Source organism: Apteryx rowi, unplaced genomic scaffold, assembly GCF_003343035.1.
Source record: "Apteryx rowi isolate R43461 unplaced genomic scaffold, aptRow1 scaffold_278, whole genome shotgun sequence".
Taxonomy (NCBI): Eukaryota; Metazoa; Chordata; class Aves; order Apterygiformes; family Apterygidae; genus Apteryx; species Apteryx rowi.
In genome coordinates this window covers 1,138,349-1,158,626 of record NW_020449174.1, presented here as the reverse complement: position 1 = coordinate 1,158,626, position 20,278 = coordinate 1,138,349, and the positions used below count along the sequence as shown (strand labels likewise).

The 20,278-nt window shown below is 61.9% G+C and overlaps 3 protein-coding genes across 6 annotated transcripts; 1 reads left to right on the top strand and 2 right to left on the bottom strand.

Moving 5' to 3' along the window:
• The first annotated feature begins 4,515 nt into the window (after nt 1-4,515).
• CCDC153 (coiled-coil domain containing 153) lies at nt 4,516-7,098 on the top strand. The gene is made up of 6 exons (XM_026068689.1): nt 4,516-4,585; nt 5,348-5,404; nt 5,513-5,746; nt 6,361-6,453; nt 6,574-6,716; nt 6,781-7,098. The coding sequence occupies exons 1-6, from the start codon at nt 4,516-4,518 to the stop codon at nt 7,063-7,065; spliced, it is 882 nt and encodes a 293-aa protein (XP_025924474.1). The 3' UTR covers nt 7,066-7,098.
• Nucleotides 7,099-7,105: 7 nt separating this feature from the next.
• Nucleotides 7,106-11,899, bottom strand: PDZD3 (PDZ domain containing 3). Of its 2 annotated transcripts, none has more exons than XM_026068644.1 (10): nt 11,824-11,899; nt 10,422-10,449; nt 10,019-10,083; nt 9,552-9,763; nt 9,238-9,424; nt 9,016-9,152; nt 8,729-8,933; nt 8,352-8,548; nt 8,011-8,181; nt 7,106-7,819 (listed from the first exon to the last, which is right to left on the bottom strand). In XM_026068644.1, the coding sequence occupies exons 1-10, from the start codon at nt 11,864-11,866 to the stop codon at nt 7,775-7,777; spliced, it is 1,290 nt and encodes a 429-aa protein (XP_025924429.1). In that variant the 5' UTR covers nt 11,867-11,899; the 3' UTR covers nt 7,106-7,774. The 2 variants fall into 2 exon arrangements, with proteins under 2 accessions (XP_025924429.1, XP_025924431.1); XM_026068646.1 differs by lacking the exon at nt 11,824-11,899 and adding an exon at nt 11,168-11,506.
• NLRX1 (NLR family member X1) lies at nt 11,602-19,090 on the bottom strand. 3 transcript variants are annotated; one of them, XM_026068641.1, is made up of 10 exons: nt 18,898-19,090; nt 18,187-18,300; nt 17,390-17,517; nt 17,112-17,172; nt 16,545-16,642; nt 15,700-16,316; nt 13,776-15,202; nt 12,820-12,906; nt 12,439-12,690; nt 11,602-12,288 (listed from the first exon to the last, which is right to left on the bottom strand). In XM_026068641.1, exons 3-10 carry the CDS (start codon nt 17,508-17,510, stop codon nt 11,970-11,972), a joined length of 2,982 nt encoding a protein of 993 aa, XP_025924426.1. In that variant the 5' UTR covers nt 17,511-17,517; nt 18,187-18,300; nt 18,898-19,090; the 3' UTR covers nt 11,602-11,969. The 3 variants fall into 3 exon arrangements, with proteins under 3 accessions (XP_025924426.1, XP_025924428.1, XP_025924427.1); XM_026068643.1 differs by having other exon boundaries at nt 18,946-19,090; XM_026068642.1 differs by lacking the exon at nt 18,898-19,090 and adding an exon at nt 18,414-18,503.
• Between the last annotated feature and the right edge of the window lie 1,188 nt (nt 19,091-20,278).

The window sequence follows — 20,278 nt, the reverse complement described above, 5'->3', positions numbered from 1 at the left end:
GGGCTGCGCGCCGCCGCCGGGCGCCAGCTGCCGGCTCCTTTCTCAAAGTATTTTACCAGCGGAATGAGCAGTGCCAGCCTGAGCGTCGCCTTGAATACAGAACCCCTTCCACGTTTGCTTTTGGTAACAAATAAATAAAATAAAATAAAATAAAATAAAATAAAATTTTGACAGTGTTGCTGTTTCTGCAGGCTGGTTTGGCTGGGCTGTCGCGACATTTCCAAGGGAGCCCAGCCCGTTCAGGCAGTGTTCAAATTGTCCTCTTTCCGTGCTTTCCAACCTAAATCGCAGCGCGCCGGAGCGCTGCTCCGTGGCTTGGTGGGTTGGTGACCTGAGCGGTGACGCTCGGGGCTGCCTCTCCCTGTCCCTGCGGTGCCTAGAAAAGGAGATATTTTTGACAAGATCCACCGCCAGCAATGATGAGCTTTTTCTAAAGAATGGCTTTGGGACGAAGCCCCTGTCCTTGCGGGTTTCTCGCGCGCGGTTTCCCTCTCCCAGGCCTGCTCTGGCATGGGCTGTATTATTTCTCAGACATTGCAAAACAGGATTATTTCCCCTTTTTAAAAGCCAGGTTCCCTTTTCTTCAAATAAAAAAATTTCCAATGTAAAAAGCAGGAAGTGGAGCTGAGCGCGTGGCGTTATTGCAGCGGTGTGAGCACAGCCAGGCTCTGTTTTCTCTGGGAAATTGTTGACTAGAAAAGCCATCTTCTAATAAACCTGTGCCTTGAGGCCTCTCTTTTTTTTGCTGATATATTTATCCATTCCCCTGTAAAAACTGCTGCACTAACACAACCTGACTTCCTTGTCAAATTAATAAAACTTTCTTGTTCTGAAGAGGTTTATTCCCCTTCCAGCTGTACAAAAAGAAACAAAACAGAGGTGTCCTCCGCATGTTTGCATCCTGACGCTGCACYGCCGTGGCTCTGCCTGGGCTCGGCTGGTGGCTCCCCGGCCTGGCCTGTGTCGGGGACACGCATGAGTCCCRTGGGATTTTGGGACTCCAAAGGCGCTGGCCCGCTGGGACAGCAGGCTGGCGCCCTGCTCGGCAGGAAACATCCCCAAAATATGAACCCTTAGCAGCAGAGTTAACAGCCACGTGTGCAGAGAAATAAACTAAAAGCCAGCCCAGATGTGGCCAGAGCTGTACCCCAAGAAATGCACCCCTCGGAGGGAAAACGCAGGAATGGGCACGAAACAGGTGAGCATGAGGCCAGATGCTGTGCGGGAGCGGAGCCAGCTGCAGAGAGCTGAATCAACCTCTCCTTCCCGGGGAGGGGGGGTGATAACAGCTTGCAACACTGGGTGATAACAGCTTGCAACACTGGGGCAAGTGAAAGGCATGTGGCTGCTGTCAGCGTCTTTGAGGCGTCTTATTTTGCAATGACACTGAAAGCAAGAGCCCTTGCGGGTCCAATATACCTGTTATTTGCAGTCCCTCTCCAACAGATCAGAGTGGGCTGGAGCACACACAGTCCAGGTGGGGTGAGAGAGGCCAGGAGAGAGGAACAGGGAGAGAAGATAAGGGAATGGGTCAATCTTTTGACAGAGCTGATAACATCAGACCTTCAGAAATTATGGCATGGGCTTGACAGTAAGTTCAGTTCTGTTTCTTTGCTGTCTTCAGATCCTGTTTTCATGCCTCCTTTCCAAGGCAAAACACTTCCTTTGCACAGAGCAGCTGAGGCTGGTACAGCAGAGCGTCAGTCCTGCAGCAAGGGCTTCAACGAGGAAAGAAGACAAAGCAAAACGGCAAATGCTGCAGTTTGGCCAACCCCRCTTCGGGGAAGCTAAGCGCCCAGCGGCTGTGCTCAGGCCTGGTGGTTCGGCAGCCCCAGCGCAGCCTCCCGGGGCAGTGGGGACAGGAGGGCGCTCACAGATGCAGGTCAACGCTGGAGATGAACCCACCACTTTGCTCTCCCCTGCAGCAGCCAGGCAGCAGCTCTTGCACGGGAGCAGGGACCCCCTGGGGAGCTGTGAACCCATAGCAGCACTGAAAAGCAACTCGTGGGAGGGATGTGCRATGCTTTTCTGGTGCGTGCTTGGCCCCTGCCAGCGCAGGGCATGGCTGCRGGGCTCTGGCTGTGATGCTGCCTCCGAGGAGGCTTTGCGTGCCTGAGTTTCTAATCTCCCACCCCAGCCCTGGCCGCACGCACACTTCAGACTTCTGCTTTCTGGTGCCACAGCAGCAGCGCGCTGGGCCRCTCCACACCACCTCGGCTCCAGCAGCTTCCTTCCTCCACAGGTCTGTGCTCAGGACCAAGGACACCTGCTTGCCAGCAGCTCACGATGAGTCCCAGCACACCGCACGGCTTGCAGATGTGCAGCATCAGATGAGTGGGGCAGTGGGAAGCAGTGTGCGGCGCTAGACATGCATGAGGAAGCCCTGTACAAATTGGTTATACAACTCTCAGTCTTGATTGTACTGCTTTTAGTAGAGGTTAGTAAATATTTCTGGGACAGGCAGCTCCTTGTCTGGCTTTAATTACCTGGGCAAATTTTCCTAAGGATTATATTGACCTCAAATATGTCAACATTTATTGAGGCTGTGTTCCTGAGGCTTTTCCCATTAGATGCTAATGGATTCTGGCTAATAGTCAAGCCGGATTGACCACTGGAGGGTGCCCTGGCCAGCTCCGGGTTACCACAAGTACCTGGGGAGAGGGCTGGGGAGGGTTGCACCAGTTTTGTGGAGCCAAATATAAAAATCACCGTGGCCCTTATCCAAAGAGATCAGGGAACATGCTTGAGCAATTGCATTCCTGACTATCTGCTTCTCTGGGCCTGATTCACTCCGAGTCGCAGCTGCATTTACGTGTCAGACTTCAAGCAAAGGTTGCTGTCGTTCGGGACTGTTCCTCTCCGCAGGAAAGGGGAGCCCGACACTCCAGCCCAGGGCTCAGGCTTGCTCCTGGCACGCAGAAGCGGCTGCAGCCCTGGCGGAGGGCTCTGCGTGGTCCTGCGGGGCAGTAGCCAGGGCCAGCTGCATGCCCAAAGCTGCTTCAGCAGATGCCAGGCCAGGGATGCGCTTCGCACTCCCGCTGCCCCAGCCCGGTCCCCTGGGCGTCTGCACCCAGTGCAGCGGTCGCTTGCCACTGGTGCGCTGGAAAGCCAAGTCATGCTGGTTTTGTTGCGATCACTTCCTTCCACCCTGGCAGCTGGTGGCCAAGAGTGTGGCTCAGTGCTTCTGGCCACCTGCGTGCATGTGACGGTTCGTGCGCGCTTGTGCGTCAGCGCCCTGCCCTGCCTGTGTTCGAGCCAGCCAAGGCTGGGCATAAGCATGTGCTTCTCGCCCCTTCCGTGTGCCCCACACCTCCCCGCCAGGCCTGTGCACATGCTGAAGTCCCTCTGATTTCTCAGCCCCGCATGGCTGCGCAGTGGTTCGTGTGCACGTGTGGGTGCACGTGAGATGCCGGGATTCATGTGCACAAGGTGCACGTCAGCTTCTGTGCATCAGGGAGCAGCCTCCACCGCCGCCCTGTCCCGGGCAAGGCTCCCTTGACCCTCCTCCCGCCGGCCCGCGTCCCTGCCGGGCTGCCTGGGCTGTCCTGGAAGCGGAGGGGCCACGCAGAGCTGCCCCAGGGCAGGCAGCTCCAGGCACCAGCTCCCTGCTCCCGCTGCCTGCCCGGCTCCCGCGTGTCCTTCACACGAGGTGAGGTCCGCTTCCTGCTGAGAAACTGCAGCGCACCCAGAAATCACCTGCTGTCCCCCAGGTATTTGGGGTTAATTATGTCCTGAGCAGACATAACAGTTTAAAATCCCCTCCCTTCCTTCCTCTCCTGTTTTATAAAGAGGATCAAAATGCAGCGGCAGTCCCCAGGCTGCGCGGGAGGGTGTGCCGGAGGGAAGAGCCAGGGCAGGAAGGGAGGGAGGTGCTGGGCTCGTTTCAGGCTGTGACCTGGGGGAGTCCCGCTCCCTCCCCGGGTCCCGTTTCCCCGCAGTCCAGCTGCACCCGTGCTGGGGCTGCCACGGGGCTGCCGCTCGCTCGGGGCCGTGGGAGGGAGGAGGTCCAGCCCGCCTGATCCGGGCTGTGTCTTGCCAGCCTGCAGCTGAAGGCGACCGGTCTGGTGCCCGGGAGCAGGGACTGGTTTTGGGCACAAGGTGCATTTGACCTGCGCCTCTGTCACGGGAATGAAACACTCAGCTGCTCCGAGGCGGAGGCAGGTGTGGGGCCAGATAACGTAACCTGCCCTCGCTGCAGATACAGTTGCTACAACAGCAGGGGCTGCCTTGAAGGCAGTTGCCACATCTCGAGGGACTGAAGGTCCGTGCGGGACAGGAGCTGGCAAGAGAGGCATCCTGATGAAGGCACAGTGGCTCGTCATTCGTGGGTCTCCCTTCTCGTGCTGGGAGCCCCACTGCTTCCCCTCTCTCCCCCAGAAGTCCGGTGTGCCGTCGCTCCCGCCTGGCCTCAGCTCCCACGCTCGCAGCCTGGAGCATATGGCACGAGCCTGTGCCAGGTGCTGGGAGAAAGCACTCGTGTCCGTATCTCTCGCTGCTTTCTCCTCGCAAGGCAGGATGCCTCTGAAGAGCAAAGGGAAGGGGAGAAAAGGAGTGAAGCAGCAGCAGCAGCAGAGAAATGCAGCAGGTGAGTCCGGAGCCTTGTCTCCCTCCAGCCGGCCGGGCTGTGCCCCTCCTGTCCCTGCCCTGCCGCTTCCCGGCCCCGCCAGGGCAGACATCGCGGGGGCTGCCGGAAGCAGGCGCTGGGAACGCCGGGGCCCAGGAATGCACCGCGGCCCCGCGGGACGGCTCTTCTGCTGCTTTCTCAGCTTCTCCGGCCCTTCCCACCCCGCGCTGGGACAGCGGCACAGTTACGCCTCCGGCCTGACGAGAAACAGGAGGGAGCGGCATCGGAGGGCCCTGCCCTAAGCACTCCCCAGCCCTGCGCTCCCTCCAGCCCAGGGGGACCCGGAGAGAGCGGCTCTCCCAGCCCTGGCCTCTCCAGCAGGCCTCTGAAAGTGGATGCACGCGCTAGGCTGGAAGAGCATGCGGTGTGGGGTTTTGGAAGAGGTCCCCATGGTCTGTGTGCCCAGGACCCCCAGCTGCTGCCCCATCTCCAATGTGAAACCCCAGCCCTCAGTCCCAAATGGGAGCGCGTCTCTCCAGGGGAGCCGAGCACAAGTAAAACCGGCTATGCCCTGACTCTGCGTCCAACAAATATCTATACAAATAGTGCCCCTGCACGGGTGTTTCAGCTGGAAACGTGTCCCAGGCCAGTTTTCCTGGGGCGAACACCCCAAGGCAGACTTCCCCATAGCCATTTGACAGCCAGGTTCTTGGTGTCCCTGGGTTGAGTYCCCTCAAAGAGTTGTCCTTGACTCAGTCCCTTCCTTCTTCCCTCCCGCTGCAGAGAGCCAAGCTGAAGTGACAAATAGGAAAGCATTCCTGGAGGTTGACATGCACATGGGTAAGGCCAGGAGGAGCCAGGGGTGGGGACAAACAAGGGCACAGCCACCCTATGGTTTGGATAGTGCCCTTTGGCTCTCCATGCTGAGGCCAGGGTCGTGATGCTCAGTCACTGCTCCGAGGGCTGCATCCCTACTYGCTCTGCGGGCCCTGGCCTGCCCTGGGTCACCCTGCTGGGAAGCACGTTGTCCCCGTAGCTGCCAYGGGCATCTCTGGCTCTCAGTTTGCCGGAGGGACATGGCCTGGCAGGTGAGCGCTGACAGCAAAGGGCTCAAGCGGAGGCTGCGGGACCTGGAGAAGGCGCTGGAGCTGGCGCGGGAAGACAAGCGAGACGTGCATGAAGGTGAGGGCAGAGCTGGGAGGGGCAGTGGGGCTGGCGCAGGGCCCCCACACCTCGGTGCCCAGGCTGCTGGGGGAAGCTCACCTCACCTTTCCTCTAGCCCTGACTGCTCAGCCCCAAAACACACCCCTGCGGGCCACCCCCCCTCCCTCCCAYGCTGTCAGCATGCAAAGACGCTGCCTGTGAGCTTTCAGCACCCCAGATGTCCATCATCAACACCGGCAGGGGAGACAGAGGCAGAGACGTCCCTGCCTGCAGAAGTCATCAGCTAGCCATTTCCTTTAGTGCTCAAGAAGGGGCTTATTTTAGCCGAGGTAAAACCTCAGCCAGAGGTTTGCGGTCTTTGCCACATGCAAAACTCCGTGCTGGCTTTCACTCTCCCACGCTCACTCGGCGCAGAGGTAAGACTTTCCCTCTGGGGCTCCCTCCTGCCCCCCCCCCCCCCGGCATCGTCACACCCCTGCCGCGCAGGGAGACGGTGCACAGCAGCTCCGGATGCGTGAGCAGGCAAGGGGAGCCCTCGGATCAGGCCTCGCAGGAGCCCCTGCTGGGGTCGGAGCGTGGGGGCTGCCCGTTTGCCCCTGCRTTGGTCCCCTTCTCCCCTTCCCGTCTCCCAGCAATGGCGTGGCAGCACCAGGAGCTGCAGGAGCAGACAGCATCGCGCAGCTGCAGCTTGGAGGCGGAGGTGAAGAGCCTGCGGGYGCAGCTCGGTACGGCCCCCGGCGTGCCCCCTCCTGGCTGGTGGGCTGCGGCTGGGGCTCACCACGCAGCCCCAGGTGCCGGTGCCTATCCGCTCAGCATCCCCCCCATCGGTGCCTGTTCCCCCACAGCTGCCAGGCTCCGGGAGAGTCGGCAGGCCCAGGAGATGGCTGCCCAGGCGCTGGCAGAGAAGGATGTGACCACTGCCCAGCTGCAGGGCAGGCTCAAGGCCATGGAGATGGAGTACGAGAAGATCCTCCACCTGAGTGGGGATGTGGCTGTGGGTGGCTGCCCTAGGCAGCACGGCAGCCCCTCCTCACTGCCACCTCTCCCTCCAGGGTAGCCTGGACCTTGTCCTGGCCAAGCTGGCAGGGGCCAGCCAGCGCTGGGAGGAGATGGGCACGACCATCTCCCTGGAGCACAAGGAGTGCCTGAAGGAGTTTGGCCTCAACCCCCTGGAGATACAGCGCCCTGGAGACCCCCAGGACAGGACAGGCGGGCCAGGACCCTGCCTCCCCCTGCCTTCAGACRTCCCGTACCCATTGCCCACCACCCCAGCTCCCCTGGGCCAGGCAAGAGGACAGAAACAACAGGTCCAGTCTGGCCTGGGAACGCACCACTGAGACACTGACCTCTCTGTAACAATACTCACATGAGCAGCAGTGAGGATTTGTCTTTTAATCACACCCCAAATGGATGACACAGGAACAGTGCAGTGACGGGGGCAGGTACCCACCGCCCCAGGTTCACCGGGAGGATGGAGTGAAGAGCGCAAGGGAGAGGAGAGGTTCGTGGAGGGGCAGACCTGAGCCAACAGGCTGGGCACTGGGGGCCCATGCTAGGCCTGGGGGCTTCCTCTAGGGCCCCATGGCCTCTGCCGCTCGCTTTTCCCTTTGCACACTGGCCTTGGGGCCAGCCCCTGYGCTGAGCCGAGCTCCAGGCTGTCCAGCTGCTTGGGTCATGGCTTGGAGGGCAGTGCCTCAGCTCTCCTGGGAGCGCGCCAGAGCCTGGAGCTGGATGGGGGGCAAGGGCTTCAACACAGCGTACCTAAATACCCCTGGAGACAGCTGGACAGGCAAAGGCACAGGTCAGTCTTCGATTACAAGAAGCCACCGCAGTGGTTAATAAAAGCTTGGGTCCAGCTGTGGATAGTGGAGACATATCTCACTCCATCTCCCACGCATGGAGACGTGGTGGCCGCGTGCACAACGGCCAGGCTGAGCAGTGCCGGGCTCCCTGGGGAGCTGGGCCGGGGCACCGACGGGCTGGACCTGGCCTGCGCCGAGCTGCTGTGCGGGGAAACCTCCCCGGAGCCGGGCTCAGCCCGGGCTGCTAAAACGCCTGGTGCAGCCTCCTCYGCTCCTCCGGGCGCAGGCTCTGTGGGGACAGAGCAGGGACACGCGGGCAGCCTGGCTGTGCCGTCCGCACACCTGCCACCCGGCCCCACGGGGTGACCTTGGCATGGGGACGTGCCAGGGCAGAAGGAGGCTGCGACCCGGAGCAGCGGCGGGGGCCGGAGCAGTGCTGCCAGCCAGGGCAGGCGGATGGGGCCAGGCGAGACAGGTTACCTGTGCGACCCCTATAGTGGCAGGGGCGGTTGTGAGCCAGGAGCCGGGTCCCTCTGGTCCCACATCAAGGTGACAGAGTCCAGGAGAGCCGTCAGGAGAGGGCAGGGAGGGGGCACAGGAGCCCGAGGCAGGGTCGCTGTCCTCAAAGAACTGCAGCGGGGACAGCCCGATCTGCAGAAGCAAACAGGGATTAGCCCTATGGCTGCTGGCGCTCCACGGCAGACCAGCCCGGCCCTGGAGGAGACCTCGCTGTGTCCAGGCTCAGGGGCGAGAAACCCATCCTGGCAGCCCATCCTTCACAGCACCCCATGGTCCCGGCCACGCTGGGTCCCCAAACCTACCGACCGGTAGAACTCGTCACCAGCGGGGTCGATGACCAGCAGCGTCACCTGGTCGGCGTGGGCACGGATCCTGAGCACCGTCTGCTGGTGGTCCAGCCCCTCAATGCTCTTGCCGTTCACTGCCAGCAGACGGTCCCCTTCCTTCATCCCTGCTCTCTCGGCCGGCAGCCCGGCATCCACCTCCCATAGGAACTGGCCTGCCGCGGAGGGGCGTGGAGGAGAGAGGGGAGATGCTCATTCAGCCAGGGAGAGGGGGGACCGGCATCCCCAAGCGCCGATGAGGACAGGGTGCCAGTGTGGGCACACAGGACTCCCGGCTCTTCCCAAACCTCAGGCACCCCTTGCTGGGGGACAGACTGCTGCCCCCAGCCCCTCACCTACGGCCCCTGAGCTGCACTTTTCTTCCTTGAGCAGAAACCCGTAGCCCTCCGGCTCCTTCACCATGTGCAGCTTCCGGACCTTGAAGGGGAGCCAGGAGGTGTCCGCCAAGGCGGCCGTGACCCGCAGGCCCCACAGGCGGTAAAACTCCTCCGCCGCGCTGGATGCCACCAGCAGCGTCATCTTGCTGCCACTTCGCTTGAGCTGGGTGAGAAAGAAGCGCGGGGTGCTCAGTGCCGTCGCCGGCCCGTGCCCCCCACCGCCCCCGCGCGCGGGGAGCACGCACCTTTCTGGCGAGCTGCGTGTGCGAGCAGCTCCTCACGCTGGCCCCGTTCAGCTCCAGGAGCCAGGAGCCGGAGGGCAGCCCCGCTCGCTCGGCCGGCCCATCGCGCCGCACCGACAGCTGGAACGTGCCCTTGGCGCCTGCCGGAGGAGAAGGGCAGTGCGGCGCAGGCCGGGCACCGCCGCGGGGTGCCTCGCAGCCCTGCCTCCCCGGCCCCCGTTTTACCTTCTGGACCCGAGATGCTGAAGCCGAAACCGCTTTTGTCCCTCGTGACGTGGCACAGCCGCGGGCGGATGTCACCCGGCAGCATCTGGGACAGGTCCCTGCCCAGGGCTTTGGCTGCTTCGTAGGAACCACCGTCCAGCACCGCCAGGAGGACCTGGTTCCCGCTGGCCTTGATCTTCTCCACCACCTGCAAGGGGCCAGGCGGTGAACCCTCCCCTCCCAGCAGTGCCCCGCAGGGCCAGGCCGCCCCGGGGGGCAGCGCCGTGCGGGGACACCGGCCCTTCCCGCAGCCCGCGGAGGGGGCGGCAGCTTACCTTGCAGTGCTCCATGTGGTCCACGAAGTGGCCGTTCACCTGGAGGAGCCGGTCCCCGTCCTGCAGCCCCCTGCGCTGCGCCAGCCCCCCCAGCTCGACCTGCCGGATGACGTGCCCCCGGCAGCCCAGCTCCTTGTGCAGGCAGAAGCCAAAGGTCTCGGCGCTGCCCTTGCTCAGCAGGTAGAAGCGGGGCTCCCCCAGGCCCTTGCCGTCTGCGTGGTGGGCACAGCCCGTGAGCGGGGCCCTGCAGGCATCCTAGCACAGGTTTTCCACCCCTACCAGGGCTGCGGGCCCCCACTGCCCCACGGCACAGCTGTGGRTCTCCCTGCTCCCTTCTGCCTTACGTGTTCATCTCCCCGCTGCTCCCTGCCTTAGGAGAGCCCAGACCCGAGCGATTCCCCTGGGATACCCAGCTGTCCATCCCCCTGTGCTGACACAGGGAACCCCRCAGAGATGAGGGTATTTACCCGTGTCCTCAGCCAGCGACAAGGCAGGGTTGTCAATCCCATCTTTGGGGTTAAATTCAAACTTTCTGAAATAATAAAAGGCAGGAGAGGCCACATCAGTGTGGCAGCATGGCCTTTCCCCCTGCCCGCCCCAGCCCTGCTGAGGAGAGCCTCCTGCCTCCCCTGCCTTGGGGAAAGCAGCCAAGGGATCTCCCTCCCGGATTCTCCCTGCACCGCTCCTTGGCTAACAGCTCAGGGAAAGACTCTCCGAGGGCAGGCACCTAAGTTTGGCAGCGGGGGCCCACACCACCCCGTGGCCCCTCAAGGCACCCACCACCCCAGCCGAGGATGTGCCCCTGCCCGGCCAGGTTGAGGGGCCACGAGACCCAGGAAGCCCCCGGCCGCGGGGGAGCTCAGCACTTACAGGATGGACTTCGTGTCACCCTCGAGCCCTGCAGAGGGAGAGGAGAGGTCAGCGCAGGAGGCGGAGGGCCGGGAGCGGAGCCCACGCTCCCAAATGTTCAGGGCTTCTTCATTCACAGGCTGGGCAGGGGGCAGGCGGGGATGTGGGGTCCACACGGCCCTACCCTTCCCTCTGCCCCCCCGGCTGGGAGAGCATCCCGGCACAGCCCGTGCCTGGGCACAGCTCTGCCCTTGGCCCTGCCACCAGCGTCTTCTTGCATTTCAGAGGAGCAGGACACCCGCTGCTCAGGTCCAACGTGCACCCGTCTCCCAGCCCAGCAGGGTCCTGCAGCACCAGAGCGAAGCGGGCTGGGGCAGTGGTATGCAGATGGAGGCTAACCCTGCGGGGAGGTCACCCGGCTTTTGGGCTGGGGATGAGGAGGGGGATCGGGGCCACTGAGAGCATCTGAGGTGGCGTAGGAGGCTGGAGCCCAGAGGTGGACACAGAGGCTTTCCCCTGCACATCTCCCCAAGAAACCTCTCCCCACCTCTTCCAGCCCAAGGACCCCAGCCCCATGGAGAGGAGGTTCCTGCCAAGCACCCCCACAAAATGCATCTGCATTTTCTGGGATGCTTGTAGCGCCTTTCCACAGCCTCCCTCGGCCCTGACACCGCCTGGCCCCCTGGAGAAGCAGGGCCTGGGGACATGTGCRTGGGGAAGGGTGTCCGGAGGACTAAGCGCCGCTGCCCCTCAGCCCCGGCACGTACCTTTCATTTGCTTCATGGCTGCAGGGAATGCAAGAGGGAGCAAGGTACAGGATGAAGTGGCAGAGAAGCCGGTGTCCCCGCCTCCTCCAAGACGCCCCAGGTTTAATGGTTAAACAGCCCTGGCATCTCCCCTGCCCTCCCACTGCCAGCCTGTGCCCAGGTGGGTTTGGAGCAGCACCCCGGGGGGCTTGGGAACAGACCCCAAGCGTCCTGGCTTGCAGCCGCCCCCAGGGCCAGCGCCTGGAGGGAAAGACCGCCTCTGGCTTGGCACGGGCTGGAGCAGAAGCAGGGCGGCTGCCCAGGCCTGGCCCCGTGAGGCGGGGAAGCGCCAGAGCCCTCCRGCACAGCTGCCAGAGGGACAGACGCACCAGCTCCTCCGCATTCCTCCCCCGGGAAGGGCCTGGAGAGGAGACTAAGTCTTGGCACTAGCATGCTTCAGTGGAAACAACGGGGGGCACTTTAATGCTACCAATGATTTCACAGGCAAGGCTGAGTCCTGCCCCGCTCACGTCACACGCCAGCAGCGGCTGGGGTGCCGGGGCTGGGGCCATGGGTCTCTCCAAGCCCAGAGCAAGTCCCGTTTGCTCCTGGCCCGGTGTGCGCGCAGTTCTCCCACGTCAGCCTTGCCCACAGCGGAGGGGCTGAGCCCCACATACCCAGCACCTTTAACAGCCTTGGTAGCACCCGACCGCTGGGCATCTCCACCAGGATAAGGGTGCAGATGTTGTGCTCCCAGGGCACCCTCCAGCGTTTCCTCCCCAGCAGCGCTGTTCCCTCCCTGGCCAGGTAGGTAGATGGCTGGTTAGAGGCTCCCRTGTTGGAGTTTCCCGAGCATCCTCTTGACCTCACTCTCCACTCGCAGGAACTTGGCCTTCCTCCAGGGGTTGGCAGTCTGTCTCCGGCTGCTCTCCAGGTCCTGTAGGAGGAGGGCAAGGTGCTGCCGAACCCGCTCGCGGTCCCAGAAAGGCAGGTTCTTGTGCACTATGCTCAGGATGTTGGACCAGTAGTCAGAGACGTCGGTGCCTGCTGTAAGGAAGACCAGCACCCTGATGCCGTCCCGATCCATGCGCAGCGTGTGAAGTTCCCGTTTGCCTTCCTCGCTGATGTCGTTGAAGTACAGGCTGCAGGTTAGGAGAAAAAGGGCAGGGAGATGCTGTAAAGGCTGCGGGGCAGCACACAGAGACAGAGAGGGGCTCCCCACGTCTGCTGCTAAGGGGAGGGATGCTGGGTTGCATGTGCTGCCCGTGAGAAAGAAGAGACGAGGAACTCACTGCACTGTGTCCAGCGTCGCGTGCTTTTTGGCCACCTCCACCAGCCCCAGGGCAGCCGCGTCTGTCAGGGAGTTGTAGCCCAGGTTGAGCTCCTGAAGGTGCTGGTTCTTGGCAAGGTGCTGAGTAATGACCTCGACACCCCGGTCCCCCAGCGAGGTGTGCAGCAGGGACAGGTGGGTCAGCGAGYGGTTGCCTGCCAGCGCCTCAGCCAGGAATTGTGCCCCCTGCTCGCCCACGGGGTTATTTACCAGCCTGCAGACACACGAGCTCAGGGGAACAGCCAAGGCTGGGCACAGGGCCCAAACCCAGGGTACGGGGTGGGCAGCAGGGACATTTTCAKGGGAGCATGGAGGCGATGCCTCATCCCCGTTGTGTACTCACCGCAGGTTGCTCACCACACACTTGTCATGCAGAAGCAGGTCACGGATTTCCTTGCAGGCATCAGGACCCAGGCTGTTCAGCTGCAAACTGATGCAGAGCAAGAGATGGGAATGGCAGGACCAAAAAGGCTGTTACCTGTGGGGCTGGCACCCCTGCCYTCTCCGTTCACCCTGGCCCTCTCCTGCCCTCACTGTCACCATCCCACCCGGGATCCCCAGAGAAGTCCAGGCAAGGCTTCCTCTCCGAAAGGGAGCATACGGCAACTGCACCTACAATCCCACCAGAGCATGGGTAGTCAGCAGATCCAGTGTCAGCAGGAGCAGGGCAGGGAAAGGGGATTCAGGACCCATGGGTGGCAGGTGAAGGTCTGAGGAGCGAACAGGATCCTACCGAGCCCTCCGGAGCATCTGAAGGAAGGAAGCTCTGCACAGCCCAGCTGTGCAGCTGAGTCCATCTCTACTGAGCACGGCCTGCCACCCCCTGGGCAATGGGAAGACTGCAGGTCCACAAATGGACTGGAAAGACTCCCATGCCTTTGCACAGTCGAGATGCCTGCCCTTGGCTGCCCCTCTCCTGCCCAGAGTTAGCAGAGCTGGCTACATGGCGATGCTGGGTGCTTCTGGGCATCGAGACCCTCCCAAGCAATGGGAGAGACCCGGGCCTGCCAGAGAAGCCAGCAGGCCAGCCTGTGGTGCCAAAGGCAGGAGAGAGCTGCCGRAGGAGTTCCACTGCAGGGTGTGCTGGGACTCCAAGTCCCAGCATGCAGTGCCCAGCAACGCTGCTCAGGGAGTGTTGCATATTGGAAGCTGTAGTCCCCATGGTTTGCACTGAAGATAAACAAGGGCATACATGCCTTTCTCCTGCTTTTGCCATGCTCCAACTCCTGAGAGAGGCAGAGGTGAAGGCAAGCCCTGGTTTTTGAGTGCTGCCCAAGGGCAAGAGGAGGTGGTACTCACTGGAGAGCCTTGCACCGCAGCAGGACAGGGAAAAGGGTCCTCAGGCTGCTGGTGTCAAGATTGCAGGAGGTCAGGTTCAGCTCCTCCACCTCATGGCACGTGGTGCCCATGACAGATGCCAGGACAGAGCACTTGAGAGGGGTCATCTTGACGGATGAGAGGTTGACAGTCCTGAGGGAGCGGATGGCCTCAGCTGTGAAGCGTTCATTCTGGAACTCATGCAGGAAGAAGAGGTAGTCCATCAGCTCAGATGGGGGCAGACCCTTACGGCTGTTCCTGATGACTGTCTTCTTCATGGCCTTGGCGATCTCAAAGGCTGCCAGGTTCTTGATGGAGCAGCCCAGCTGCTCTAGGATGGCACGGTTACGGCGGGACAGGATCCCACCCATGAAAATGGGGAAGAGCTCAAAGACCTCATCATCAGAGACCTCATCGGGATGGCGCATGGGGCCCTCCATGCCAAGGATGCTGGAATTGATCTGATCCAAGACATCATCATTGAAATAGTCCTCCTCTTTGAACATCTCCTCTGCCATGGTTCGGGCAATAGTGTCCCGGTCCTTGCCACTCAGCCGGGAGAAGTAGCGAGGGAAGACTTTGAGCAGGTTAAGAAGCACTGGCAGGAAGCGCAAGGGCAGCACCTTGGAGATGATGTTCAGAACCACAACAACATCTTCACTTACCTTCCCAAAGACCTCTGACAGCTCCTTCCCGACTCGCTGTGCCAGGGTCTTCTTCTCACCCAGCACTACATACAGGGCTGCCAGGTACTCCTGCATAGCAGGAATGGTGAAGACAAAAGTGTGCTCTTTGCCTGGCTGCACACATGGTGTGAGGAAGAAGCGGAAGACATCACTGCGGAAAACCTCCAGGAGGTTGAGCTCGCTTTCGGTCTTCATCTCCACCTCAAAGCACTGCTGCAGGTCCTCCTCTGAGAAGCAGGTCTTGCGGGACATCACCCCTTCGTGAGCCAGCTTGCCCACCGTCTTGGCCACATACTTCATCATAGAGATGTTGGTGGGGTCGGTGCTGTCCAGCACCTCCCCGCTGAAGTTGAGCCTCAGGAAGCTGGTGTAGATACCAGTTAGGGTCTGACTGGGAGGCACCGTCTTGGTGAAGTAGATGAAGTGCAGCGTTGTGCAGACCAGCCAGCAGTAAGAGGGCAGGAAGCAGGCGGCAGCGATTTGGTTGTGGCGTTCCAGGTTCCTCGACAACATCTCCACCAAGTTGTCTTGCTCGCCTGAGCTGCTCCCTGGGCTGTTAACACTGCCATCTTCTCCACTGCAGCCAGGCTGGCTCAGGCGCATCTGGAAGTACAACTTCTGGAGGTTGGTGTCAGAGAAGCCACAGATCTCAGCATAGCGGCCCACATACTTGCCCGGGATCCGGCGCACTGCAGATGGGCGTGTGGTGACAATGATACTGGCCTGGAAGCAGAGGACAGGATGAGTTTGGAGATGCTCCCTCTGTGTCTTTGATCTAGCTTCAGCAGGATGCCAAGCCCGCAACCCACATGTGGTAGCACAAGAATCAGACCAGCCAGGGGCTGTGGTTCAAGGAGCTGCTGACCACAGGGCATTGGTTCAAACCTGGCCCAGTCAGAGGGGACAAAAGAGCTTTCCTCATCCAGTGCTAGACATAAATATAGTCTGGAAGGCCTCAGCCAGGCAGACAGATTCCCAGCTACTGCTTTGTCTTTCCAGGCTTGCCCACTCCCCCAAAGGCTCCACAGAGACAAACAAGCAACAGTGACACGAAGCCACCCTAGCAAGTCCCTCCGGGGATGAAGGATGGCTGTTCACTTGCAGCCAAGCTGGGCTGTGAGCAATTAGTGTAAGGGCAAGGGGCCATGTCTGCAATGCCCCAGGGCTCACCCCGGCCTTTCTTCAGCATGAAGGAACTGGAGGAAAACAGAGACACTGACCTCTGGCAGGAGGTATTTCCTCAGCAGGTTGACCACAATGGCAGGGGGAGGTATGGGCTCATTGGGGTCACAGCACAGCTCTGTGCCAGCCAGCCGGAAGTCTAAGTTGAGGCGCTCTAGGCCGTTGAGGATAAAAAGCATCCTGAGGTTGGAAGTGCCAAGCATTGGCACCACGTCCCGGAGATGCTGGTACTTCTTGGTGATGAGGCGCTTCAGGGAGATGGGGGTGTGACTCTGGGACAGATCCTCACAGGAGAAGGGGATGACCAGCTCGAAGCGGGGCAGGCGCCCGTGGCACCAGTCCACCACCATCTTCTTGATGAGGGTGCTCTTCCCCGTGCCCACAGTGCCAAACAGCACCGCAGTCTTCACCTGCCGCCCGCAGGCATCCGCATCAAAGAGGTTCTGGAGGCTGATTTTCCGGCTGCAACGCTGCTGAAGCTGGTTCTGGATGGTCAGGTCAGGTGAGGGCTTCAAAATCTCCTCCAGGGAGCTCTCCCGGATCACTGGGTCCACATGGACTGCGTCTAGTGAGAAAGAAGGGCCAAACTGCCTCTCCTCATTGGGCTGGTGGCTGAACCATGCAGACAAGCTCTTCTGGTGCTTCTTGATGGCATCTAGGAAGAGGAAGGTGCTTGGCAAGACAAGGGCTTCCCAATGGCAGGGGAATGGGGAAGTTGCTTGCCCCAAGCCACCTCAGTGAGCTGACTGAAGAGAGGAGGGCAGAACCCAGGAGTCCTGGCCCTCATTGCTCTTGCTTGCCACCTCACTGCTCAGGGCAGCACCTGTCCCCAACCTGCTGTGCAGGACTCTCCATCCTCTTTAGTGCAAGGTTGCAAGCTTACCAGAAGAAGCCACGTTTCTCAGTGCAGTCAGACCATGGCGGGGGGAGCTGGGCTGGGAAGGGGGCTCCTGGGACCCTCTTTGGTGGTGAACACAGCTCCTGCAAGGGGAGGGAGAGTGCTGCGAGGAGGGCAGGGGTTGGCAGCCCCATGCCCTGCCCAGATCTGGGGTGGGCCRTCTACTGATCAAGCGTGAGTACCATGGGAGGCACTGAGCAGGGCCAGCTCGCCAGCAAGTATTACCCTGTCCTTCTCCCCTTCCTTCCCCTGCACCAAGGGAGAGCGCAGGGCTGCCGCCTGCCGTGAAGAGGAGCTGAGGGCAGGTCAGCGTCATGCGCTGCGCCATCCCTAGCCCGGCGTGGGAACGAGGCCACAGCAAGGCAGAGAAGTCGGGCTGAATTCAGAGTGGGCAGGGAGTCGGGCCTGGGTTGTTTTCCAGGTAGAAGCAAAGCAGCAGCTCTGCCCACAGAGCCCCAATGGCCCCGAGGCAGCCAGCCCCACCACCCACGTCCCTGGTGACCACAGGGGCTGAGTGGGCTCAGGCCAGGCCCCAGCTGTGTCACACCATACCTGGGGAGGGACGTGCCATCTGCACGGAGGCTCTTCCTGAGGAAGGAGCTGCTGGCAGTGCCTGGATGGAAGAAGCGTACACACCATCAGGGATAGCCTTGGCTGATCCACCAGAGCTCACACCGCCCAGSTTACGGGCTTTGCATCTTGCTGTAGCAACCCACAGACCATACAGGCTCAGCCAGGGGTGTGGGGARAGATTTGCACCAGGGATAAGGCTTCCCAAGGATGAGGACAGATTCGGGGTCCCAGTCCCGCAGCCACAGAGCAYGGCTCACCTGGCACCGAAGCAGCACACAGGTACGCACGCCTGGTCCCCCTTCGCTSCGGCAGGGATCCACGCAGCTGTGTCCAGCTGCCCCAGGGCAGGCGGCTCTGGCACTGCATGGCCCGGGACATCTTCTGGCTGAAACAGAGGGGCACGCCATGAGCCACGCCAGGAGCCAGCGGGCTCCGTCCCCAGCCCAGCTCTGCAGCCTGCGTCCTGGGAATCCAGGAGCTGGGGCTTGGAGAGAGGGCACAGCAGGAGGAAGGTTAGAAAAAGCAAAAAATAAAGGTGATCMTCTCCTAAATATCTGCATGCACGGTGGGTTCTCCCTAATCCCAGCAACGGTACTAGCGTGCCCCCCGGGCTGCTCCCCTTGCCGAGCTGTGCCACCTCTCCGCAGCACCCGGCAGCCCTTGCCGTGTCCTTGGCAGCCGGCTGAGCCTTCTTGCCTTGCCGGGGCCTGCCAGGCCGAGGCGGCTGCCGGCACACGGAGATGCCGAGCGGAGCCTCCTCCCATTTAAAGCAGCCGGGGAGGCTGGCAGCCGACGGGGTGACGAGCGCAGGCTGGCTGCAGGATGCTGGGGCACAGCTGGCTCCTTCCCTCGGGGCTGCATAAAGTTTGGCACAGCACTGGCTGACATTTCCCAGGCAAAGCGCCTGTCTCCAGCTGCGGACTGGGGGGGGGGGGGGGGGGGGGGTGCTCAGCAGGTGCCTGGTGTAGCCGGGGCTGCCCAGGAGCCGGCAGCGAGCAGTGCGGGGTTACAGTCCTCCTCCCCAGGGATGTGGTGCAGCAACACCCAGCCTTACCTGCCCCGTTGGGTCCCGCAGAACAGGCTGTGCCTGTGCTGACTCAGCCACCCAGCCCCACGTCAGCGGGGTGATGGTTCAGGGACGCAGGCTGCTTTCAACACCCCCTTCATCCTGAGAAATTGAGGCACAGGGCTAAGAAAGTGGTCAGGAAGGGACAGGAGACAAAAAGTCTCTGCATTTGGCCCCCCCAGGAGAGGACAAGCAGGGTGACTCCCCGCTCATACCTCCCGTGGCTTGGGCTTTTTGCCATCCCTTCTTGTGTTATCCAGATGGGGAAACTGAGGCACGGGGAAGGGTCTGGCGGAGCTGATACCGAACCCYGGTGTTCTCGTCAGGGCCTCTGCAGAAAGCAAACCCTGACGCACACCATGCCCAGACCGCAGCCCCTTCGCAGCACCCTTTGCCACCCAGGGCACGTCGGGGAGCAGAGGGCCCCGAGACGGCCGCCTGCTGCGGTCCCCCTTCGGGGACCCCCGCGTGCCGGCCCTGCCCACGCCGCCTGCCTGCCTGCCTGCCTGCCCGGCAGCAATCCCGCTCCTCTCCTCTCTCCAGTCACAGCCAGCCTCCCCGGCTGCCAGCTGCCGGCCCTGCTGTCTGGAGGGACGCGGAGGAGGCCACGCCGGCGCTGCGTCAGCGCGGGCACCTTGAGCCCGGCCAACGTCCGGGCTGGCACCGACGCGAGGCTGCAGCCCAAGCGGCAGGCGTTACCTCCGGCGGGATCCCTCGCGGGGAGCCGCGGCCTGCCGGTCCCCTCACCGCCTGCTCCGCCGGTGCCGTGCCAGGCGCTGAGCCCGCTGGGTGCCCGGGTAAGGGAGCCTGGGGCCTTTCACCCCCCTGCTTCCATTTCTGTCTCGGGGAAGAAGCTCTTCTCTCCGGCGCTTGTTTTGCAGCTGTAACTTCCTGCCGCGGCGTCCCGCCCCGTGCCACGGTCGCGCTGGCTCGCTGCCGGAGCCGAGCGGCGAGAGCGGCGAGCCGCGGGCACGGGCATCGCTGCGGGGATGCGTCCGAGGGTCTGGCAGGGACAACAGCAAGGAAAAAGAGCTCCTGGCCTGTCCCAGACACAGCTCTAGCCCGCAGGGTCGGGGCTCCCGGCGTCCGACCAGCAGCGCTGCGAGGAGCGGCCTCCCCTGGACACATCTGGCTGCTCTGCGCCCCCAGCTGTGCAGCAGGGGCCCCGGAGCACAAGCCCTGCTCTGGAGCAAAAGCCATCAGCGCCCAGCTGCCTCCCGGTGAGCCGGGCTGGGCTGGGCCATCCTGGCTGGGCACGTGCAGCGCCTAGCACCAAGGGGGATGTGCAGAGAGCGGGACAACAGCAGTCCCCATGGGCAAAGAGCCCTGAGGAAGCTGCGCTGGGAGGGCAGCTTAGCTCTGCCTGGTTATGCTGGCCTGTGCAACACACACACATATATAGATATATGTATAGATATAGATATAGATACACGCATATATGCACACATACCCTTTGCTGTTTGCAGATCCACTCTTGCAGCCTGGCGAGGAAGTGCTGGGTCCAGAGCCGGGGCCGTCCGCTCCTGCTGGCTGGGCTGCTGTGGGGGCGATCCTGGGGAAGGCTGGCCCACGCCAGCCAGCCAGGTTGGGGGCTGGGTTCAGGCATCGGTGACCCCCAAAGGCTGCGTGTCCCTGCACCGCACACCCCACAGAGGTCCCGGAGATCTTCAGGCACGCACACGGTGTTTGTCTGCGGCGCTGTGTGCGTACAGGCATCCCCCCAGCCTCGCACTGCCTCCCCAGGCTGGCACCCACATGCCGTGTCCTCACACAGACACACTGGCCCGGGCCCAGCACACCCAGGCGCACACATATATATCCTTGTGCGCGCACACACACACACCCTCCAGTTGCTCAAGCGGTGGGAGGCATCCAGGCACTACAGTATAAATATAAGTTTTATTGATGTGTGAAACCCAACAAGTACAGCTGGCATCTCAGAAACACTGAAATAAGCCACAACACATCTGCCTGCTTGACAGCTCCTATGGCACAGCCCGCCGGCAAGCCGGGACCTCAGGCACCTCACGCCGGCAGGACACTTACCTGCGCGCGCAGCACAGCCYGGTTAGCAGGCAGC